The sequence below is a fragment of the Athene noctua genome, chromosome 4 (genome assembly GCF_965140245.1).
Source record: "Athene noctua chromosome 4, bAthNoc1.hap1.1, whole genome shotgun sequence".
Taxonomy (NCBI): Eukaryota; Metazoa; Chordata; class Aves; order Strigiformes; family Strigidae; genus Athene; species Athene noctua.
The window spans coordinates 82,871,240-82,895,059 of record NC_134040.1 but is presented as its reverse complement, the minus strand read 5'-3'; the positions used below and the strand labels follow the sequence as shown (position 1 = coordinate 82,895,059).

The 23,820-nt window shown below is 35.1% G+C and overlaps 1 protein-coding gene across 1 annotated transcript in view; it reads left to right on the top strand.

Annotated features, from left to right (window-relative positions):
• Positions 1–23,820, top strand: part of TUSC3 (tumor suppressor candidate 3) — a 142,795-nt gene that overhangs the window by 101,482 nt on the left and 17,493 nt on the right. Inside the window, exon 7 of the mRNA XM_074904116.1 lies at positions 15,355–15,418. Within this exon, the coding sequence (XP_074760217.1) occupies positions 15,355–15,418 (64 nt within the window). The remainder of the gene's footprint in view (positions 1–15,354; positions 15,419–23,820) is intronic.

The window sequence follows — 23,820 nt, the reverse complement described above, 5'->3', positions numbered from 1 at the left end:
CCCAAGTAGTCATTTGAAGTTTAACCCCTAAGAGCCCTCAAAATCCTAAACACCACATTGGATTTACTCATTTATTACCATCTCCTTCATGGTGTATTTGCTCTCATGATTTTCTGAAAAGCTATTTAGCTTCTGGATTTTTCTTTTTATTTAGCCTTGTCCTGTCTTTTTGCCTGTTCACAGTGACCTTCTTTTTATGTTCTCATCTACCTCTCTCACGCATCATAGTGCTTTCACATTGAACATATGAATGCTATCACCTAAAATGCGTTGTTGACATCAGTGTTGTGCCTTTTTCTGCATAAGTTAATACACTGTTCTAAAAAGTGAACCATCTAAGGTTTTTGCTTTTCAATAACTTTGCCCAAATTAATAGTACTTACTTGCAAACTGCTTTCATTTCTGCAAAGCCGCGATTTACTGTTCCTCAGCGCAAAAAGGGAGAATAATTTATCTTGAGGTATTGTATCTGCTCTTTCAGATATCCACCTTGTATTTTAGTTAACTTTGTTAACGAAATTCATTATATGGTCTTTGCCTTTGACCTAAAAGCTTCTCTGTCCACAGTGGCCTGTTTATTGTTTTTATTTCAAAACACAAAATATGTCATAAAAGTACAACTTTGTTATTAATTTAGGCACGATAATTGGGCTTTGAACAACTCTGATTTCTGATATTTGTAAAATATGACTAAGATTCTCTCCTTTCTGAGCTGAAAACTTACTGCAGTTTCACAATTCAGTACTTGTAATAGTCTTTTAAATTCCTTGCAGACTGTAGTGCAAGTGTGAAAGTCTCATATGAACAAGCACTTATTATATCTTAAGAGAATTTTTCATTTGTCCTCAAATAATTCCCAAGTTTTCTTGCCCCAAATACATGGGCATTCAATGTTCTATTGCTTTTTCCTCTTCTAGGTTTTAATTTTTATGGCTTCTTTAGTAAAGCTAGCATTGTAAATATTTCTGTATAAGCTTGAATGTAATGATCATTCTGTACTGTTTTTTGAAGTCCTGGAACTTTTCAGTTTTTGACTATTTGGGTGTTTCTTTCAGAGACAGCTGATGGAAGGAAATTGAAATGCAACTTGTCTTGCTGACAGCAGCATTTGATTTGTTTTCATTGCAGGCTGGAATACTTGCTAAGGATAGCACAGCAAATATGTTATGACCCAAAACCTCAGACCTAAAATTTTTAGCTACTGGCTTTTATGGTATGTTGAGTCAATACCTGCCATCCTAAATAGAACTTTACAAAATACGTAATCACAAATGTGATAGCTGCTGAAGTATGAGATGTTTAGTGGCAGAGCACATCCATTAAAAAAAATGTTCTCACTCTTATATTCTAATAATTAGAAAGCATCTGCCAGTGCGTTAAACAGTGAATTTAAATAAGTGACTCCCATAGCTGCCTTCATAAATCATGGATTCAATGAATTTGTTACTGTGAAAAAAATTCCTATTTGCCAAGTGTGACTACTTTCAAATTTTATATTCTAAACGTGACGTGATTCCTTTGTTCTTAATTTGTCCTGGTAAAGGTGTCCTTTTGCTCTGTTTCTATGTCATGTCAGCAATACTTCTTCCAGAGTGATTACTAGACTTAGTATACCAGGCAAAAAATTGCTCTGGGCAACACAGAACAATTTTTTATTTTTTTTTTTAGTAACTTTGTTGTGCAATTCTGAAAAATATAGGCTTATTCTAGAATATCGATATGAAGATTAAAAGCACTACAGCAAAACTTTGTTTTGAGTTGGTTTTGGCCCTTTTTTTTTAATCCATTCAGTTCTATTCTGAATTTTTTGTTCATTCATGTTAGGTCTTCCCTCTTCTTTAGTCCCCTTCTCCAAAGGACTGCTTCTTTGTAATCTTAAGGGTTAATTAGCAGAAACAAAGACCAAATGGGTTTGTACTGGGAAGAAGATAACCAACATGTATCTCTTTTCCATCGAGAAAATTTGGGTGCAGATTTGAGTTTCCCATCATAACGGAAATTACTAAATTAGCTTGTAGAGGAATGAGAAGAGAAATTAAATTTAAAAAGGAAGGGATTGGAAAAAGAATTAAAGGAGTGTAACTAAGTATCCCTCAAGTAATGAGTGCCATCCTGAATTCTGTTTTCTTAAAAATTTGATGAGATGTTCTTTTTATCCCAAGAGTAATGTTAATATGTGATGCTGTAGAGCAATAGTATGTAATGAACTTAAAATGTCAGTATTTAGAGCTTTAGATCGTTGAAATGTTGTCTTAAAACATATGATAAGATACACCTAAATCTGAACAGAATAATAAAATTCTTGTTTTAGTGAAAATATACTTCCTACTTTTTAATGACTTAAACGTTGATACTTTATGTACTTGTATAGTTTGGTACATAAAATTGTTTTCACTAAAGAATATTCATTTTTAAGCTTTTATTCTGGTTCACTGTCACATAATGACAAAATCTCAGAGGATGTAAAATCCAGGACATGCATGTGTATATGTGACTGTATGTGCTATATGACATGTTGTAAGAAATTGGTTATAAAACTTCAGAGTACTTGAAACAGTTAACATTTTTCACACAAGTATAATTTTCTTTTTGTTACTATAAAAAAAAAATAATCCTGAAATACAAATAGCTGAAAATTAATACTTTCCTACAAATGACTGTTGTCCCTTAATAGCAGCTGTAACTCCATTCCCTTGTGTTCATGTTGCGTCAATTAGCTGTCAATCATCCCCTCAAGAACAATCCAGTGTTTACTAAAAAGTATAATTTGAAAGGGGATCAGAGACCCACAGCTGTACTCAGGAAATAAACTTTTCAATTCATGAATCTGTTAGTTTATACTGTGTTCACTCAGATACCACTTTCTAAAGTAAGTGTTAAGGTTTATAGACTGATGTACAGGCTGTGCTTCAGATGATGCTAAAAATTACTTTGGCAAGAATAACTAGCTTGGTTTTCCTCTCTGGCATGTATCTAACTAATCAATCATATAGACTAATTTTTTATGCTCGATTTTGCATGCCTGGTCATGCCTGCCTTATATGTGAATTAGCATTTTAAAACCAACACTCCAAGTACACAAATATTTCCCCTATACTCGACTAGTTTCTCTGCTGTTCCAAATAAAAAAAAAAAATACTTTATCTACTATGGAACTTGCAGTTAGTGGTCATCTGGGAAACTTGCAGTTTAGCTAACTAAATATGTATCTCTGAACTCTGGGTGGCTGATTTAGTGGCAGTATCCAATTTACTTGGGATAGGTATCTACATCAAACAATTCTCACATTCCCCTGTTGTTAATTGGATTGTGGCCTTGGGGTAATTTGGGATTTACCCCCGCCTTGCTTTTGCTACAAGGTAAACTGTCTTGTCTTTTTCACAACAGTTTGAATTTAGTAAAGTCTGTTTTGGAGTTAGCGTCATAGTAAAGCCTCACTTCTGCTCACTTTTGCTTCCAGTACTTTGGCATTCAGGTCAAACAACCTTTTTTGCCTCACATCTTGGAAACCAATTGAAAGAACACTTTGAAATTTCAAAAGAAAAAATATCATAGATCCTGACTAAGAAATTAAAACCATCTGAGTTCACAAATAAAATGCTACTGCAGACCCAGAAGGAAAAAAAAAATAAAACAAATAAAATAAAAGGAAACAAATAAAATAAGAGGAAACAAATAAAATAAAAGGAAACAAATAAAATAAAAGGAAACAAAATAAAAGGAAACAAATAAAATAAAAGTAAACAAAATAAAAGGAAACAAACAAAATAAAAGGAAACAAACAAAATAAAAGGAAACAAACAAAATAAAAGGAAACAAATAAAAGGAAACAAATAAAATAAAAGGAAACAAATAAAATAAAAGGAAACAAATAAAATAAAAGGAAACAAAATAAAAGGAAACAAAATAAAAGGAAACAAATAAAATAAAAGGAAACAAAATAAAAGGAAACAAATAAAATAAAAGGAAACAAAATAAAAGGAAACAAAATAAAAGGAAACAAATAAAATAAAAGGAAACAAAATAAAAGGAAACAAAATAAAAGGAAACAAAATAAAAGGAAACAAAATAAAAGGAAACAAATAAAATAAAAGGAAACAAAATAAAAGGAAACAAATAAAATAAAAGGAAACAAATAAAATAAAAGGAAACAAAATAAAAGGAAACAAAATAAAAGGAAACAAAATAAAAGGAAACAAAATAAAAGGAAACAAAATAAAAGGAAACAAAATAAAAGGAAACAAAATAAAAGGAAACAAAATAAAAGGAAACAAAATAAAAGGAAACAAAATAAAAGGAAACAAAGAAAATAAAAGGAAACAAAGAAAATAAAAGGAAACAAAGAAAATAAAAGGAAACAAAGAAAATAAAAGGAAAAAATAAAATAAAAGGAAACAAAGAAAATAAAAGGAAACAAAGAAAATAAAAGGAAAAAATAAAATAAAAGGAAAAAATAAAATAAAAGGAAAAAAGAAAAAAAGGAAAAAAAGGAAAAAAAAGGAAAAATAAAAGGAAAAAATAAAAGGAAAAATAAAAGGAAAAATAAAAGGAAAGGAAAAAAAAAGGAAACTTAAACGTATAGATATTTTTTGGATAGCTACAATCAGATGACACTCCACTAGCCTTGGATTATAAATCATAATTTAAATAACAGCAACAAAATGAGCTCAGCTGGATGGCTGTTTCATCTCTTCCATCTCTACAATCTATCACAAAATCTTTCTTTGAGCCTATTATATAGTAGCTGTCTTTCCTGTGTTACGCCATGACCAGTCTTTTCATCACACTTCCACGTTTTGTTGAACAAAAGGATTCAGAAGGCGGAGCGGGGAAGAAGAGTTCCCACTTTAGAATGTGCCAAGGGGAAAAGTGAAGTTATTTAACTATCGTGTTATCTGATTGGACTTGTGTCATCAGTGCTGCCTATACTGTAGTATGTATACCGATAGTAATTATAGGTATATAGCAGCATCTAGGTGAATATCTTACCTTTGAATATTATTTAAAAAAAAAAAAAAAAAAAAGAAAAGAAATGGCGGACAAATGACCAATGAAATTTATATGCCATATTGTGCTTAGCGTCAGAATAAGGACACAAAGTACAGGGATATCTTGGAATTCAGAAAATAGTTCTTACTAGCAATGTGTTAGTGTTTTTAGGGGAATGCCATTCATGCAAAGCATCTCAATCTCTTTTGTTTCCTAATTAAAAGTATCGTAGTTTGGCTTCCGTGTCTTAAGCAAGCAGTCCATACTCTAAAACAACCACTAACAGTTGAACTTTAATTATGACTTTTCTTGCTTTAGAATCACCGGTTTGGTTTTTCTGGCAGTGATAAAATTTGTAAGAATGTCAGTTTTCTCTGAGATTTTTTTTTTTGGCCTCTTTCTTAAATGCATTAAAAAGTTGTCATGTTAATCAACATGTCACGGTTGCAAAACTTTATTTTCCTTAGGCAGCTAGGTTAAGATGTGTCACATAAACTTCACAAAACTACCAGAATGCTGTTTCAGAGATCCTGGAAATCTTACCTGCATCTCTGTTAAGGTCTCTCCCACATAGGTACTCTGTGTCATGATGCCCATTCAGGAGGAGGACATTTGTTGCATGCAAATCTATTAGGTAATTTATGAATTAAGTGCTATAAGGCTAGCAATGTTTTATTCCTAATGAGTGGTTCTCTTTTTTTTTTTTTTTTCCTGAAACCTACAAGGTCATAATTCATCAAAGGATTGCTGTATCTTCTGTCTTCTTACTATTTGGTATTTAATAAATGTGTGAGGAGTCCATCAGAATAAATTCTTATTCAGACGGTTGTATCGAAGCCTCTGTATAGCTGAGCGGAGTGTTCGCAGTTACTGGATTTGTGAGAACACCTCTACTAGCTAATTCCTTTGATAGCACTTGTCGACACCCTAAATAACGCAGTACAGCTCTAAAAGCTGCCTAGGGACAACCAAAGCAGCAGCATACACTAGGATTTGTACACTATTTTAAATTATACCAGCTACCCTTTCCAGTCAGCTACCCTGCAAAAGTAGGCGGCGTTTCTCCACTTCTGCTCTAGGGTTGGAAATCCACATCATATTCTGTGCTTGATGCCAGATGGACTTTGTGGAAGGCAGCCAGTACAGCCTGTTTCAGCCAGCCTGTCCTGTGAAAACTGGCTCCTGTCTCTAGACTCTGCTTTGGTTTGGGGCAACAGTGAACGCAGCAGTGAGCTCATGGAATTAATAAATGAGTGAATCAAGGAGTTTGTATGAGATGGTTATGTGTATTTGTATTTTTTATTTTTTTTTTTAAAGTCAACATTATATATTTCTTAAATACGGTAGAATTTCTTCATATATTAAACTCTCCCATCAAAAGTAGCTGATATTTCTTACGGTCCTGTTTACTAAGTGGGAGTCTGAACACCTGCACTACGTGTTCCACCATGGATGCCGAGAAGGTGTAAATACATGGAATTTTATTTGTGGGGCCCAATGTTGATTTTCTAGATTATCCTACTTCTTATTACAGCGAATCATTTGGGTGTAAGCTGAACAAAATCACTAAAAGTGCGTAGTCACCACCTCTAGTAATTCTGTATATTCCTCACCATTTTGTGTGTGCTGGTGTGTGCACCTTAGCTGTTGTCCTGGTCTTGTTGGCCTGTAACTGAGCTGGATTGGATTTCATGTAGAGACATTGCTTAGAGCAATTGCTTGCTAGGAATATAATAAATTAAATTTTCACCAGACTGGCATTCACTTGACTTATATTTGAGTTATAGATGTTCACAGAGCTAATAACTATGGAAAAGAAAGAGTTTATTTCAGGTAGGTTAGTGGTAAACTAAAATGTTCCTGTTTGTTGTTAAATAAAATTAAGATCCTTGAAAAAGCTACTGGCTCAAATAGCCGGCTGCACATTTCTTACTATAGTCATATATGGTCTTCATTTTGCCAGAAACACAAATTCATTAATTCAGAATTTCTGTTAGCAGTGAGTTTAAATTCATTTTATGTTTAATACTATGTTAAATTCTAAAGCAGTTAAGCATCATTTGCAGATATGCCTTTTTATAACTGAGTACCTACAATAACAGAATATCTACAATAAAAGAAATTGTCCTATTAAACACTTGCACATCATCCTAACTGTTGGAAATGTACATGTGATTAGAATAGTCAGAGGTTTCTGAGCTGTTTAGTAGATGAACTGGAGTCAAGACTTTTTATATTTCTTTGTTTTTTGAGATGTTACTTCATATATTATCATATCTAATTGTATTTGAAGTATATATAAATATATACTCAGTTTCGCTGTTCAGATCTTTAAATAAACTCATACCCACATTACATCCCCTGTCTAAAAAAAAAAAAAAAAAAAAAAAAAAAAAAAATTAAAATTATTTGCTAAATCACGTCCATACATGAACAACTGTTCTAAATCAATAGCCATTCTGATAGATGTGAACAGCTTAGGCCTAAAAGAGCATCATCTCGTGTTTTTCACATCAGTGATCATAATAAAGGCTTTTGAGGGCTGGCTGCTACAGGGAGAATAAGCTACTGTACATGTACTCTCCACAGCAGATAACAGTACCCTCTATGTCGGAAAGAAAACAGGGAATTGCATTAGGTTTCTATATTCAGATTTTCACAGATCTGCTAGGCTAATAACTTCATATGAAGTCCCCTGTTGGGTTCTTAAGCAAATTAAAACTTTGATCTGCCCGTATGAACTGAACAGATACTACTACGTAGCAACCAAGTAAACATATGTGGAGAGCGTTGCTTCAAGTGAAGTTATGTGAAACTATGTTGTTCTTTAGAAAACAATATTTAAACAGGTGTAAAAGAGTCAGTAATCTGAAAGCTAGATTTTTTGACCTGCATAAGATCTAATTCTTGCTGTGCAGGGTGCTGCTTGTGAAATGCTACGTAGTTGACATGGAAAGAAACTTGTCTGGAGAAATATGCGTATGATCATGAAACACAATAAAACATTAAATTAACGTAACGTGGTGTTTGGTGTTTTACTGAATGAACTGGTTTTTTCTCTGTAACATGTTTAACTTTTTTCTGAATTCACACTTACAATGGTAAGGGGTATAAATAGTATCGTGAGAGAATGTTTTAGAACTTTTGGTTTTTAAACACATTACTGATGAAAGTCATGCTCCTCCTGGACATTAATTTGAAAACATACAAAACTCTGGTGTGATAAAGAATGTTGTGAGGTTCTTTTTTTCCCCTCTAAAATGAGAAAAGAACAAATTCTTATAGCTAATACATGTTCTTGGCAAAATTGATGGACTGTAATTGAAATAGACCCTTCTGAAGGCTTGATCATAATTAAGTAATCCATGGCCTTCTGTAATGTTCCTCTCTCTGATGAATTTCACCCTGAATGTTAATGAATTATTGGTACAAAGTTCGTAACTCTGTCTCTTTGGGGACAGTTATCTAGTGTGTTGCTTCACTTCTTTCCACATATATTAGCTTGAATTTGGGCCCCTTTCTCCTCCAGGGGGTAGTCTCCATCTAGAGGTTTCTTCAGTATGCAATCCAAATTCAGTTTATCGTTAGAAAGAATGATTATTATCAAAATTGTCTGCTTTTGATTTTTTTCCAATACACTGTACTAGATGTTTGTCATGTCTTGTATACTCAGGACGAGTTGTTTCTTAGTTAGACAAAATGATAATATTTCATGGAGTAGCTTTGTTTGGCAGGCTGTTACTAAACCCAACTCTGTTTAATCTGGTCACTCCACCCCAGCATCCGTCATTCACATACTCATAAAAAATAAACATTATGATGTTTATTTTAGAGTACTGGACCACCTGAAATCCTGTTTCAATTTTGATCTTGGGTACTCCACAATTTAATTGTATTGCCTTCAGAGTTAACATATAACTCACAGAGGCCTTATTTCCAGTTACTTTATTTCTGTTTTATTCACATTGTATTAACAGAAAGGAAGGAAAGAGTACAGATTACACTTAAGTATTTCACTGAACCATGGCAACTATCAGTCCTGAAACACCAAGCATATGCTGTATTTAGGGAAATTTAAAAATATATTACATTGTTGTTATCCTTGACTATCCTCGTGAGGGATTATATATATGTACCATCTGCCGTTCAATGACACTAAATATTTAATGAGTTTACAGATAACAGATAAATATTTAACAAAGCTTTGTAGAAATATGCATGCACTGAACAATTGTTTGTCACTGCCAAAGAAAATGGCCTGATTTGGGGACAGGATTATCCCAGTTAGCAATTCAAATTGCTTTTGTGGAATCAGACCTAAGATAGGAGAATGTTAAAGCTGGAAAAGGACCTGGCTGAAAGTGTCAGTCACTTATGCTTTGATTCCCCTATTAGTCGTACCAACACGGCATTTGCTGCTGCATTCGTTGTGTGGCCACAGGTATTGTGTGTCTGTACACCTCTTCTGCTCAGACTGTGGTTCCGTCTCTTCTGACAGACTTTAGCTTTACCTCTTACATGGTCCTCCCTCTTAATGATTCTAAAATGAAAGAGAAATACCGAGTTTATTCATGAATTTATTTAAAGCATTTGCCTAGAGCATTCGCAGCTTGATAGACTTCACAGAGCTTCCAAATCTTAAATTGATTCAGTGTCAAAAGCAGAAACAATAGTAAAACAAGAAATCTTATTTCTCAGTCCCTTAATAGTTTATAGCCTCATATAAAATTTCATTATGATATGCCCCTTGCATTTAGGTCATTCAGTAACCTTCTTATAGAGGGAAAGAAGTATGAAAATAAACCTCACATGTGACAACATCCTTTATTTTGGTTATATGGATACAATTTCAAAAAATTTACCCAATTAAAAGCTACTGAGGAACCTCAGAAAGGGGTAGAGAAAACTGGTTGTGAACTGTTGAAAAGCTAATTTGTCAAAATGACTTTAAAAAATCTTGGCTTTGGATATATTCTATTTTAGGTAAGTATGAGCCACAGATGGCCATGAATTTGAAAATCTGATGAGTCAGTGGCCGTTGCAGTGTGCAGAACTGGTGTAAGTGGGTACCTTTGCATAAATGTTCACATACAAATATAATCTATACTTTGGTTTTACAGTGTCATCATATGCCTGTAGGGAAAGACACAAGGACAAATGCCACACGGTTCTCACTATTCTCCCTTAAAGAAAAGCTGTTTGCCATCATCTTTACATTAATTACTCGTCTTTCGAAGACTTCTACTCTGATTTCTGTCTTATTTAGGACATAGGTCTGAAAGTTCATCGTGCAAAAAACACGGTCTGTAATTCCTTTGTAAAGTGGTTAAGATCCATTCCTCATTAGAAATGGGGTGAGGCACCATCATAAATTCAGGTGATTAACATTGTCAAATGCAAATTATTTTGGTTATCCTTCATCACTGGAAGTCTTTCACTTTCTTGACAACTTCACTCCCATCGCTCTGACTGACGCACAACTATAGAGGAGATGCATGGTGCTCGTGTTTTGAGTATTTGGAGAACAATGTCTTGGGGAAGCAGTTTGAGGAGCCTATTGATCACACAGAGTTAGATTTATTACTAGGTAACTTTAAAAAAATAATCTACCTAAGGACATTTGTAATAGAACAATTAACAGTTGCATTTTATTTTATTTTTTTTTTAAGGCAATACTGGACAGTAAACGTCTGCCTTATTTAACATTTTAACTAACTGTCTTTCAGCTAGCACACTTTCTCTAAATTAACCTGAGATCTCTTGCCCTCTCAAACAAAATTGAAGCCTGTTTTTTGTGTTTGACATGGCTGCTTACTTTGCCTTTATCCATTTCTGTCTGCCTTCTGGGGACAGAGCAGTAGGTAACAATTGTCTCCTATTAGATTTTTAATATACACATAATGTTTCCAGAACTATATCAAAGAACATCCACTTCCTTGCAAGCAAGGCTATGCCTTTAGCAACTCACATTTGAAGAAATATAGTTACGGTATTAATCCCTATAAGACGTTTAGCCAGAAATTCATATTCATCATTTAGTTTTCAAATTAAAGTCTCTGATTTATGTCTTCTAGGCAGGTTTTGTTTCTTTCAGGTTTTAGTTTGTTTGATTTTGGCTGGGCCAAGTTTCAGCATTTGCAAGTAAACTGTATCTAGACCGTAATTTTTTCTTCATACTGACTATGAGGTGGTAGCTAGGACTCTTATCTGTCACTTAATAGTGAAAATGAGAGTATCTTTGTTTTCATGATTTTGTCTTCTTAAGGACTTCATATTTTGAGACACTGTTCTGGTGATGCATTTCATACCTTGAAAGTTTCTCAAACAGCTCCTGGAAAAACCTCAAATGAAAAAATCCTGAGACAAGTATACGTATTTTGTGTCATGCATTAGAACTAATTACATAAGGAATTTAACAAACAGGCAGGCAAAGATTTCTGAGAATGTCTTTCCAATAACCGTATCCTTGTTATCTCATTGTGATACCTACCCTGGCAGTATTATATCAAATCACCGTACCACTGCTGTACATATAAAAACTTGCTTTCTCAAGTTGACAGGACTTCATTTTTTAAAATTAGAATATGATTAAACAAACATTAATGATCTAATTAGTTTTTATAATTTCTAGTCTTTGTTGTGTGTCAGCTTTGCACTGTAACTACTCTACATGTACGGCATTGCAAATTGAGTTTACCTGTTGAGAGCTCTGATCATCCTCAGATTGAGAGAGAAATTTTCAGTCAGTTTTTCAGGTGTGAGTAACTGATGAAAAAGCATGCTTGAAATTTTCAAGAGTTGAGAGCATATTTGCTGGCATTTTAAAAATGTATGGGTTTGACAGGTAGGTAGTAATGAAACTAGCATGTTTCGTTAAGAAAATTATTTGTAGTTCTTTGATATTCCCAAGTGAAACCAGAAATCACACAAACTTAAGCTTTTTAAATAAAGTTACTATGCTGGGTGATGAAGACTAGCACCTAAAATGTGATTCCTCCCTAGTGTGGGACAGATTTCTGTCATCGGAAGCAGTAGCATAAAATTTGCTTTTTTGGGGAGTGAGACTCTTCCTCCCTCTTAAGATGAAATCTAAGCGATTTAATGTTAGTGAACTATTTTGAGGAAAAGAATGATTTCTCTATATAGCCTCTGCATGTGTATATGTTTATGTACATACTTTAGATTCTGTTCCTTCAATAGTATTACGGTGAATTAAGTTGCTACCGTAAAGAGAAAGAGAAAAATAATTTACTTTAACAAAGTATAAAATGTATCAATAAAAATGACACCTCTCATCTAAATATTTTACAAATACAGAAGGCATTATAGTCTTAGGAGACATGTGACAACCAATTTTTATTAATCAGTGATAATAACGTCTCTTCAACATAGATTGTATTTCTTTAATTCCCAATGTGCAATTTTATACAATTCAGCATGTGTGTAGAGAAAGAGTAGTAGTGATTATGTATGAATGCATGTGGGTATTTAATAACTAAATAGTTGTACTAGACCCTGCTACAGTTTTCTGATGAAAGCCTTGTCTTTTATTTCAGTTCTCATTGTATTAACAAATACAGTACGTATTGTGATCATTGTAAAATTTATACTGTAACTTGGTGCTATGGTTGTAAGAAGTAGATGTTTAACGTTAGGCACACTTGCATCCACGTCCTGCAAGTGCATATGTATACCTACATATATATATATATATATATATATTGCTTTAGCTGCATGAGAAGTGATGACAGAGGGTCGCTATTTGCAGGACTGTAGTCACAGCTGAGTCATAGTACGCGATCCATTAAGCATTTTAACTTCGTCATTAATTTTTGTTAATGTGAAATACTCCTCTATTTTTTTCCTTCATTTTATGTATATGTGTGTGTGTGTGTCTATAAAGCCTTAGTGAGATTTATAAGGAACCCTGCAAAAAAATCAAGAAATGCAGATCGGCTCGTTGTCATATCATACTGCAATGAGATATTCTTATGAGATCAATGATTTTTATCTTGTTAAAGAGAAAAACTAAGTCTTCTTAGAGAGATGGAATCTTTAGATGCATCAAGTTCTTGCCTGCTTTAGCTTTGAATTGGCTATTTGAATGAGCATAATATAACTGAATTTTGAAAACAGGAGATAACCATCTACCGAGTAAAAACTTTATATCATATCTTACGAACTGCATGTTTTGACAGTGCATCAACCAAAGTGTAACCAGTGCAGATGAAGGCATTGTTTTGTACGCTGAAGCATCAGAGTAAATAAAATCAGGGTTATTCTAAATCTTGACAAGGATGTTATTCAGGCAGAATTAAGATAAATTAAAGCAAAACATATAAGTTCAACAAAAAAAACAACCTGAATTCGTAAAGAGAGTGCAAAAAGTTTCCTTTTTCTTTACCTTAATAGGAGAGAACAATTTTTTGTTCTGTTTAATTGGGTTGAAAATTGCATCTATGCCTAAGAAAAATACAGATAAATAATACTTTGAGAACATGGAGATACTTAATTTCACATAGAATAGTATGACAAGCTATACTCAATGTTCATAACTGAGGTAGCAGGAGAACAGACAATCTCCCTCATTTTGTGCATGTTTGCAGATTTTTGCTTCCTTTTTTTTGCTATCATAGCTAGTTAACAATAAAAAGTATTAACTTCTGAATAATATGCTCTATGTCCTTGTCATGGTTTGAGCTCAGAGGGCAACTGAGCACCACGCAGCTGCTCACTCTCCCCTTCCCCCCAGCACTGAGAAAGAGAAAATAAAGCAAAAGGCTTGGTGGTTTGAGCTCAGAGGCAACTGAGCACCGCTCTGTCTCTCATTAACCCCTTCCCCCCAGTGCTGGGAAGGAGAGCAGAGATTCAGGAACGGAGATAAGTACGGGAAGGGATGATTCATCCATTATGGTGACAAGCAAAAGACAGACTCGTTAGGTGAAGAAAAAAAAAGACATAAATTTAATAGAGACACTATCATCAGCAACACTTAAGGGACAGAGTAGGACCATGAGAAGCATTATCACATCTTTAAAACACCTTACCCCATCCCTCCCTACTTCCTGGGCTCAGCCTTGCTCCTGATATCTACAAGAAGGGGGGGTGCAGTCAGTCCCACCACTTCTTCCTCCTCGGGGTGGGGGGAACTCCTGGCATTCCTCCCCTGTTCCAGCGGGGTCCCCCTCTCACAGATGACAGTCCTCCACACACTCTCTCCGACATGAGTCACTCCCGCTGTGTGCGTCACCCCTGCGTGTTGCAATCCTCCCAGCGCCCAACTACAACAGCGGGGCCGCCTTCTCACAGGGTCTTGGTCTTCTTCAGGTGTAGTCACTTGAATCAGTGTGGGACTCTCTCAGGCCATGAGTCGGCATCTGCTCCACCACAGAGCTCCATGGGTGGTGGGGGAGCGGCCCTGCCATCTCACCGCGGGGTACAGGAGAGTCTCTGCTCCCGCACACCTCACCCGCTTCCTCCTCCTGTCTTCTGCTGACCTTGGCGTTTGCACAGATGTTCTACTTGCAACTCCTCCTCACAACTCCCACAGCTCCTCTCAGATTCTCCTTCTTAAATAAGTTATTGCAGAGGCGCAGCCACCATTACTAACCGGCTCAGCCTTGGTGCAAAGGCGGGTCCAACTTGGAGCCGGGGGACCTTCGAGAAGCTTCTCACAGGGGGCCACCGCTGTACCCCGCTCCCCTGCTACCAAAAACCCTGCAAGTCCCTCAAACCAGGACAGTCCTTAATAATAAATGTACAGAATGAGCCCATTAAGAATAATTATTTTGGGGAAAAGATTTGCGTTTAGTATTAACACCTGTGATTGCATTTGCTACAATCCAATATGAACAAGACATTTTATGAATTAGGATTTTTTTTATGGGCACGGTTGTACCTTCATGGAGAAAGATAGAATAGACTTTGTGTGAAGAAACCACTCAATCTGAGTAAGACTAAAATAGATTGATATTTTTAAAGGCAGGGTTCAGTTTTAACTTCCGTCAGAACCCTGCTGAGGTATGTCCTTGACTTCATCACCTCCCTTCTCAAAATCATATCTCCTGAGCAACTAAATGCATGTTCTTTATTCCACACCAGCAGCAGTGTGAAAAGAAGTCCAGCATAATGCACTTGTATATGAAACATTACCTTCACTGTATATATGTGCTTTGCCTAAATATTCTGGTTTTAACCCTCGTTTTTTACTAAACATACATACACATGCTGTGCTGTTCACCTGTAGCTGTTACTGTATATTTTTCTGAAGAACAGGTTTTATTTTGATTCTCACCTATCCAGTTGTTCCATTTTCAGTGGAATTCTTTGTTGTTAAGAGGATTGTTTTTCATTTTTATTTTACAGAGTTACATACACGGAAGCAGTCAGGCTCAGTTTGTTGCAGAATCACACATTATTCTTCTTCTGAGTATCCTTCAAAGTGGTGATGAACAGAAAAAAAGCAAGCTGAGTCACAGTGTGCTGTTAAATGAAATTGCTCTGACGGTGAATATCATTGAACTTTAGGCAGGTATTGTATTTTTGGCTTACTTAGTATATGTTTAAATAAATACTCAATGTTATTGCTATTTACTGACAAGTAATTTGACATTGCTTTTCACTAATATGTACCTTGTTACCTCCTTTGTTACTCTTATGCCTGGTTACTAATCTTAATATTTTTCCTTTCGATGTTATCTTTTCACTAACAGAAGCTAATTTTCTTCTCTTTCACTCTTTGTTATGAAAGTTAAAAATGTGATGTTAAAAATTATTTGATTTCTTTTAACTGACAAGCATTTACTAATCATGCATGGAGATGATTTGTCCTCCAGTAGTCTTTGGGTTTTGTTTTTTTTTAAAAACAGTTTACTACTTCTTTAAACAAATAAGCCAGTCCTATTTGTTCTGACATCATATCCTCACAGAAAGACTCTGAGATCTACTTTTACTCGTTTATTCTTTCTGAGTCAGAGCAGGTTAAATGAATTTCTTTGTGAATATGTCTTCATGTTACAGTGAATAATCTATAAGAAAAAGTCGTATACTATCTGGTTTCTTTAAACCCTGCTTCTGATCAGTTTTGCTCATTAAATGAAAACTGGAGTCAACGTTAACCACTATTAAAATACAGTCATTTCATCACAGATACCTTCCTCTGAGGAGAATGAGGGGAAAAAAACCTTTCCCAACTCTAAGTAATGGCCAGATCTTAGAGTTTGATGATCATAGCTACTCCCTTGTTCTCTCCCTGAAGTTATGTTCCTTAGATCCTGCCCTTCCTCTGGCTTTCCCATCTACCGTTGTCTTTGTCATTTACTAGCCAAAGAGAACACCATTGTTGTATCTTGCTTCGTTCATTTACCTGGCAACAATTTTGCTACCTGTGATACCTTATTTGCTCTGTAGATAGCCATTGCGAGTTTAAATTCAAGGTTATGATCATATTTTGCAGAGTAAATGCAACATTCATACTGTGTCCAGTTCTGGGCCCACCTGTGCAGGGAAGACGTAGGCTTACTTGAGCAAGTCCAGCAAGGGGCCACAAAAATTATGAAGGGACTGGAGCATCTCTCATGTGAGGACAGGCTGAGAGAGATGGAACTGTTTAACCTGTAGAAGAGAAGACTCGGGGGGATCTTATCAATATGTATAGATACCTGATAGGAGGAAATGAAGCAGGAGACAGACTTTCTTAGTAGTGTCCTCTGACAGGTCAAGAGGCAATGGGCCCAAATTGAAAACCAGGAAATTCAGTCTGAAGACAAGAAGATGCTTCTTACTGTGAGGGTGGTCAAACTCTGGAACAGGTTGCCCAGGGGGGCTGTAGTCTCTCCATCTGTAAAGATATGAAAAACTTGACTGGTCATGGTTCTCGGCAACTTGCTCTAGCAGGTTGCTTGAGCAGAGGGGTTGGATTAGATGATCTCAAGAGGTCCCTTCCAATCTCAACCGTTCTGTGATTCTGTCAATTCTCCAGGTGTTATATCATACCCTAACTGATATTGTGTCAAAATCATTGTATTCATTAAAGTTTCGGAAACACATTTATTTGTTCATTATTTCTAAATTTGGGCACGTTTTCTTGGGAAGAGAGAGTTAAAGATAAATAGCTTTACCTGAAAACTGCCAAGTCAAAACTCAGTGATTATTAATTGCTACATTTTTTTTAAAAAGTATGACAGCTATTATATTTCAGATTAAAAGTTTTTTGTGTAATAGATAGTATGCATTTTATATAGTATCATCGTTCTGTTTTCTTTTCTATAGCCACAATTTATTTTTAATGTTTTTTGCTTTTCACAAACTGCCACCATTTAAACAAATCTGTTACCTAAAACAAATCTTGTTGGCTGCTTGAGAATGGAAAGAGTAAACCCCCAAACCAGCTGAGATTAAAAATAAACAAAACTTTTGTTCATGACATATTTTGTTTGACTCAGGCATGAAAGTGATATCTTTTCGTTGGCATAGACTGTCTTTAAACTGGGAAGTTGGCTAACGACATTAAAGCAGCTGGCTGAAAGAATCCTTTCAGTGAGGTTGTTCATTGCCACTTTCAAAAAGAATTCTCTAAGGTTTCATTTCATGGCTCAGTACTATTGAGCTGGTTTTGGTTACACACAGATTTCACAAATGACATGAAATCTTGACAGATTTTGACAGTTATGCATGAAAGAATTAATATTTCTTTATCCTTTCAATGTTGATAGTAATTATTCTTTATTTGTTTATTTGGGAAATGGTGTTAGAAAATATAGGAATTAGAAAAAAGTATGCCAGACTGGTAAACAGTAATACATTCACTTTATCCTTTAAAGTTTAAAAGATGCATTGAATTTTAAAACAAGATATTACTATGCTGTAGTACATGCTTCATTTGGTTGCTTCTTTTCACTTTGTAGTAGTAAGGACAAGGACAAGATTGTCACTTCTTGCTAAATGTTGAAATGCAATGTTGTGTTTCTCTATAAAGTGGATTTTTAATGCCTCTGATGAGAAAATATGAATTTCCATTGCATTTCTACACTTGCTTTTAGATGGTGATTCTACCTGGTCTGCTAGATGAGTCGGATATAAAGATCTGCTGTTTTTTCCAGAGCTGTAGCTGCATAATTAGGACATGGTTAAGGAGGACTTTTAAAGGTGTCAGATACTCTGTTTAAATTATATTCTAAAGCAAAATTACATTAAATAAAATCTATACAATGTTACTGATTACATACTAGGTGTATGCCCAAATTTTTTATAATATTTTAAACAAATAATTTTAGTCCTAACAGATGTTTGCTACATCTTAGTGTTACCACAGTAGAAGTCACTGTAATAATACAGCACGTACAATGTTACATCAGTAAAACAATTTTTTTTTAAAAAAAGCATTTTGATTATTTTTTTTACTTAATTTTATTTCTGTGATGTTTTCTAACGGCCAAAATACTGATATTGCATTTAGTGGCAGATCAGACCAGCTGAAATGGGTTAGATTTAACACTTTCTGGAGTGTTTAAAAACCCACACTAAGCAAGCACTTCAGAACAAGGAGGCATTATTTCATTTCTGAAGTCCCAAATCAGAATCTGATTTATTCTGAGGCTCTTTAATGATGGTTGATGAGGGCATCTTACCGAGTCCGTAGTATCTTATACCTTGGGTAAAGTTACTCTTTGGAAATATTTTGTCATAGACCTTGTTGAATTCCATGCTGCAGAATAGTGAATAAAAATGAGTAAGCTTTTAAAAACTAAGAAACAGTCCTTCATGTAAGAACTACCCCCCGTAATTCTGATATTCTTTTGACCTTATTAAATGAGGATTTATAGATCTTCAGACTCACTTGTCCAAGCTAGTTCTACACTGCAGTGCTTGAGGTGAAACAGTTGTGTGGTCCAGAGCATGTGGAGACGCTGGGCTGGCTGAGTACAGAGGCAACTCCAGTCAAACTCCAGCACAGCATGGCATCACTGCTTTTGTTCTTGCTCCAGGAACACTTAGTCCACAACAGTATAGCTCCACCCTGCCAAGACAGAGATCTCACCTATCTAAACTATAATATATCCAAATCCGGCGTTGTCTTGGCATCCCAATACAATTTTCCCATTAGTAGAAATTTAGTGCAAAGGAACCTGGTTGCCCATGCTCAAGCTGACCCAGAGCTGATAAGCTTTGCTTGCACGCTCACTGTTTCCTGCTCAGTCACTCAGATGACACCCAGGAAAGAGGCTGTTGTCTCAGGTATGGAGCAAATACATAGATCTGGAATCCAAAACTGTGCCCGCGCTAGTCATCGTGTCATTGTGTCATGAGCAGCCTCACAGAGAACAGTGAAGGAACATGGTTGGATATGATGGTGGTTGTTATAAGATACACGTTTGTGACCTTCAGGCCATCAATACTCTGAAACTTTGAGGGGTCTGTGTTATACTGACAACATGACTGTTACTCAGGTTTTTTGTTGTTTGGCTCCCCTTTCTCTTGTTTTGGAAAGTTAACTTCGAGAAATAATCATAGAAATCTTAAATGTTGGTTGAAAAGGACTTCTCAAGATCATATTCTCCAATCTTCCTCTTAAAACAGGATTTTCCCCAACACTGGATCTGATCTTCCATGTATTGGTCTAATGCAAGTGTTTAAACACTCCAAGGACTGGGATTACATAATCTCTCTGGGCAGTTACAGAAGGGAAGTTGCTCTAACATCCAGTCTGAACCTCCCGAGCTGCAGTTCATGGCTCATGCTGCTGTGTGTAACAGTCTAGTCTGTCATAAGGTTTTGGCTTCCCTTTGGATCTTTTGCCAGCCTTGAATTAGTGGAGTCTTCAGTAACGTTTTCATTCAAAAATGAACACAACATTCTATGGGGTAACGTGATCCATTATGGTTTAGATTTTTTATTGCCTAGGAAGAAAACAAAAGGCAAGGTTTGCTTTTATTCATTCTGCGTTACAGCTCAGTGCTAGCCATAGATTGACAGGTTTGTTTTGGTTGTTTTGTTAGGTTTGGTTTGTGGGGTTTGTTTTTTTTTTTTTGTTTTGTTTTGTTTTTCTGGCAGAGAGAATGCTTTAATATTTATTTCCAGAGAAGCAATACTGAATAACAGTTAAGTATAAACTTAATTTGAGGTTGCATTTAATCATCCATAAGAATATGCTGGTCTTTTAAATATGAACTTTAGTTTTCATTAAATTGACCAATTTTGATTTCCTTCCCAGCAGCAATAGAACCTTGATAACATTTGCAATTGAGAAGGAAGTTTGATGTAATATAAAAATCGTATTTATCCTCACATCAGCCTGATGATCACTGCTTCAGGCAACTGAGTTTAGTTTACACACATAATAATTTGGGGGCTTATGTAGAATTGTATCAATATTGGGACTTCCCTGTGAAATAGAAAAGTTATCACAGAAATGGATGTGTAACTGCTGTAGAATAAATATGGCAGGCTACACAAACAAAAATTATTTCAAATAAGAGTATGAAATAGATTTTATTTCAACAGAAATTTCTTTTGTTGAATGATACTAAAGCAGTAACTTATGTGCAGCTATCAACTTGCTGGACATTGTGCAGTAATGCAAGGCTTTTGCTTCGGAAGAGTCTGAATATCTTTGAGGACCCTATGACTGCATAATTTACACAGACGAACAACTTTGTTCACATGAGCAATCCTGGTAAGACCATCTATTTGTTAGTTAGATATCTAATTCTACCACATAAAAGAGCATATATCTAAATGCATTAGGATTTAGCAGTAAAGTTTAGCATCTTCTCAAGTTACCATCACAGGATACATCCATGTGTATAAGTGCGGCAATGACTTTTAAGAAGATAGAGAAGGATTGCACAAAACAAAACATCCAAATATAATCAATGATTTGGGCATTTTGGGGCCAGATCTAGCATACAGAGTTTTATAGTTCCTGGCCACCGATGAATATATTATTTTTTCTTTTTAATCCTTTTTTGTATATATTATGGCACAGCATTCTATAGCAATCAATTTTCAGTCATAACTTCATGTAGTATTCAGAAGTTACTCCTCTAGGATTTTTTTTTTCTTTTTTTTCCTATAATTTGCACAATTCTGGTATTGTGTGACTTTACTAAATAAAGACATGTGGAATAGTCCTTTCTCCTTTTTTAAAATTTTTTTTCCATCTATTTGGGGCTTTATAAAATTCTCCATATAGATTTCTCTTTCTTTTCTCCTTTCCAAGTTGAAAAATTATACTCTTTCCTCATGCAGAAGATGTTCCAAGCTGCTGGTGTCTATTCTTGCAACCATTTCCTGATAGAAATGGGGTCACAGATAATAAGAGTCAGTGGAAATTATCAGGTATTTATTTTTTTTAAAAAAAGTACAGGGTAGTTTCACATTCTTGGAGAGGCAAGGAAGAAGAACTAGAGAGGAGGGTATTGAAGTACTGTTGCTAGAGTTAGGGAGGCGAGAGTTATTAAGAAGACGTAGAGACAGAAGAGGTGTAACTGTGGAATTAAGAGCTGTCGGTTTTACTGTTGTAATTAACTCTAGTTGAATACAGATAGAGTATGTTGACTGTTGTAAACCGAACAGCCATTGGAATATGCAGTGTTGAGCTGCAAATATGGCTCTGTGTGAAGATACAGTGAGAAAGATAAGGAATAGTAAGGTTGGATAGGCTGTGTTGAAGTTGAAAGATTTCTTCAATTCTTTCATTTCTCCCTTTGGTATACACTAATCGGAACTTTTAATGAACGTCCGTTTTCATCAAGTTTTTATGTCATTCCCTGGAGAAATAAAACTGATTTGAATGCAGTGTGTCATATTTTTCTTCCTTTTGCAATAACAGTGAATCTTTATTATAGAGAGTAAGTTTAAAAGTTACAGTAAATATTTTTATTATCAAACTAGTTTCAGTTATTAAGCAAATTATTTTTGTACAGGAGATAAATCTAAACCATTATTATAAGAACTAGCAGTTACCATTAACCTGATCATTTTTCTCATTATTACTATTAAACTTAGTTCACTTTGATGCTGATAAAACACATGCACAGAAGTAAAAATGGAAATGGCTTTTCAGTTTGTTAATTTGAATTCCCAAGGCAAAGTTTAATGTGACAGCTGTGTAGGTGGATATGAGATGTTGATTGAGAAGGAAAAATAAATTTGATTGGTTACAAACAAAAAGACAAATCTTTTCTGTAGCATTAAAATTACGCCTGCTATGAAAGATATTTCCTGTCCTACAGAGTGAATTTCGATGAAGGGTATTAAGTGCCTCTTTGGTGTAGGAAACTTAACCATAGAATGAATTTAAATGGGAGATGTCTTTCTGTGTGTCAGTAGGGCTCATGCAAAGTCACTGAGCATAAGAATCTGAAATTTTCAGTCGAAGTCAGTAGAACAATACTCTTTTAGCTCTTGATAGTAATACTCCATCAGTCGTGCATAATGGAATCAAATTATGTTCCCCAGAGATTATGTAAAAGTGAATGATGATGACAACTAAAGCAGTGAGATAAGGTTTTTGTATGCTTGATCTTAAGGATAAGAAAAAAGGGAAGAACACCACAGTGAAAAAAGATAGAACTGAAAGAACAAAATTACAGCATATTGAAGCATGGTTCTTAATTAACTATGGAAATCAATGTCCAAAGCAGCAAAACATACTACACGTTTTCTATTCTTTAGTCTTGGTTATCCACCAATACTGTCTGTTGACCTTGTAGGCTCTTCTGGCTCTTCTAGAGAGACTGCCTGACTCCTCCTAACTGTAACGAAGCATAAGGAGCTGATAGTTACTAGAATCAAGAAATAGTTAGTAAAATCAAGGTAGTTAGTAAAATCAAGATAGTTCCTTCCATTAGCTAATTCTTCTGCTGCTTGACCTTAAAATAATTCATAACATGACCTTTTAAGAAAGATACTAAAGTCTCTTAGATGTCAGAGAGGTAAGCAGAGACCTTAAATTTACAGCTGGGCATTCGTCAGTGCAACGTACAACTCTTTTGTCACCTAATTGAATGATACCTGATTTGATGGATTACCTTCAAATATGGCACGTGTCCTCTATATGAAAATACTAACTCTTGTAGTTTTTCAACCATTTTCAATTTCTGGCTCTAAAATTTTCCGGTGGAAATTCAGACCTCTGAAAATCAAATTTAACTGTCGGTTGCTCTGGCAGTTGCCCCATTTCTGTTTGCCTCTTGCAAATACCTGACTACTAGTCCACAGACCAAGAGGCATTCAGTGACTGCAGGCTGAAGGCAGCAGTATTTTTCAGGGTTTCTTTAGGCATCAATTAATAATTTTAATATTTAACTGTTAAGAAACATGTTTGAGTGGTTAAAAGATGCAGAAACATAGTCCAAAGTTAAACATTTTATCCTTTGGATCCACAGATAGCCTTTACTAAATTGAATAATCCTCAAGTGCATTCAGCTAAGAATAAAGTGTGTCTGTTAAGATACGGCACAGGTCTTTAACAACGGAGGAAAGTATAATGCCAGCCTAGAGTTATACTGATGATGATTTATGGTATAGAAAAAGAATGTGTGATATTCTTAAAAAGATTTATATGTGCTTAGAGAAAGCAAGAGAGACGGTGTCTGAATGCTGAAGGATCAAGTGTATGCTAACAAACAGAAGAGACAACATACTGTCTAGTGTTTGAAAGAAAGTGCTTGAAAATAAGGTAGATGTTTGTAATAAAGTGTTAGAACAGTGAGAGAAAATTATATAGCATCATAAATACTTACAAATAGCTCAAATAGAGTTTGTTTTAGGCAATGTATCTGTGTTTAAAAGTGAAGAAATTAAGCTGTTAAGAAAAATTCATTGAAT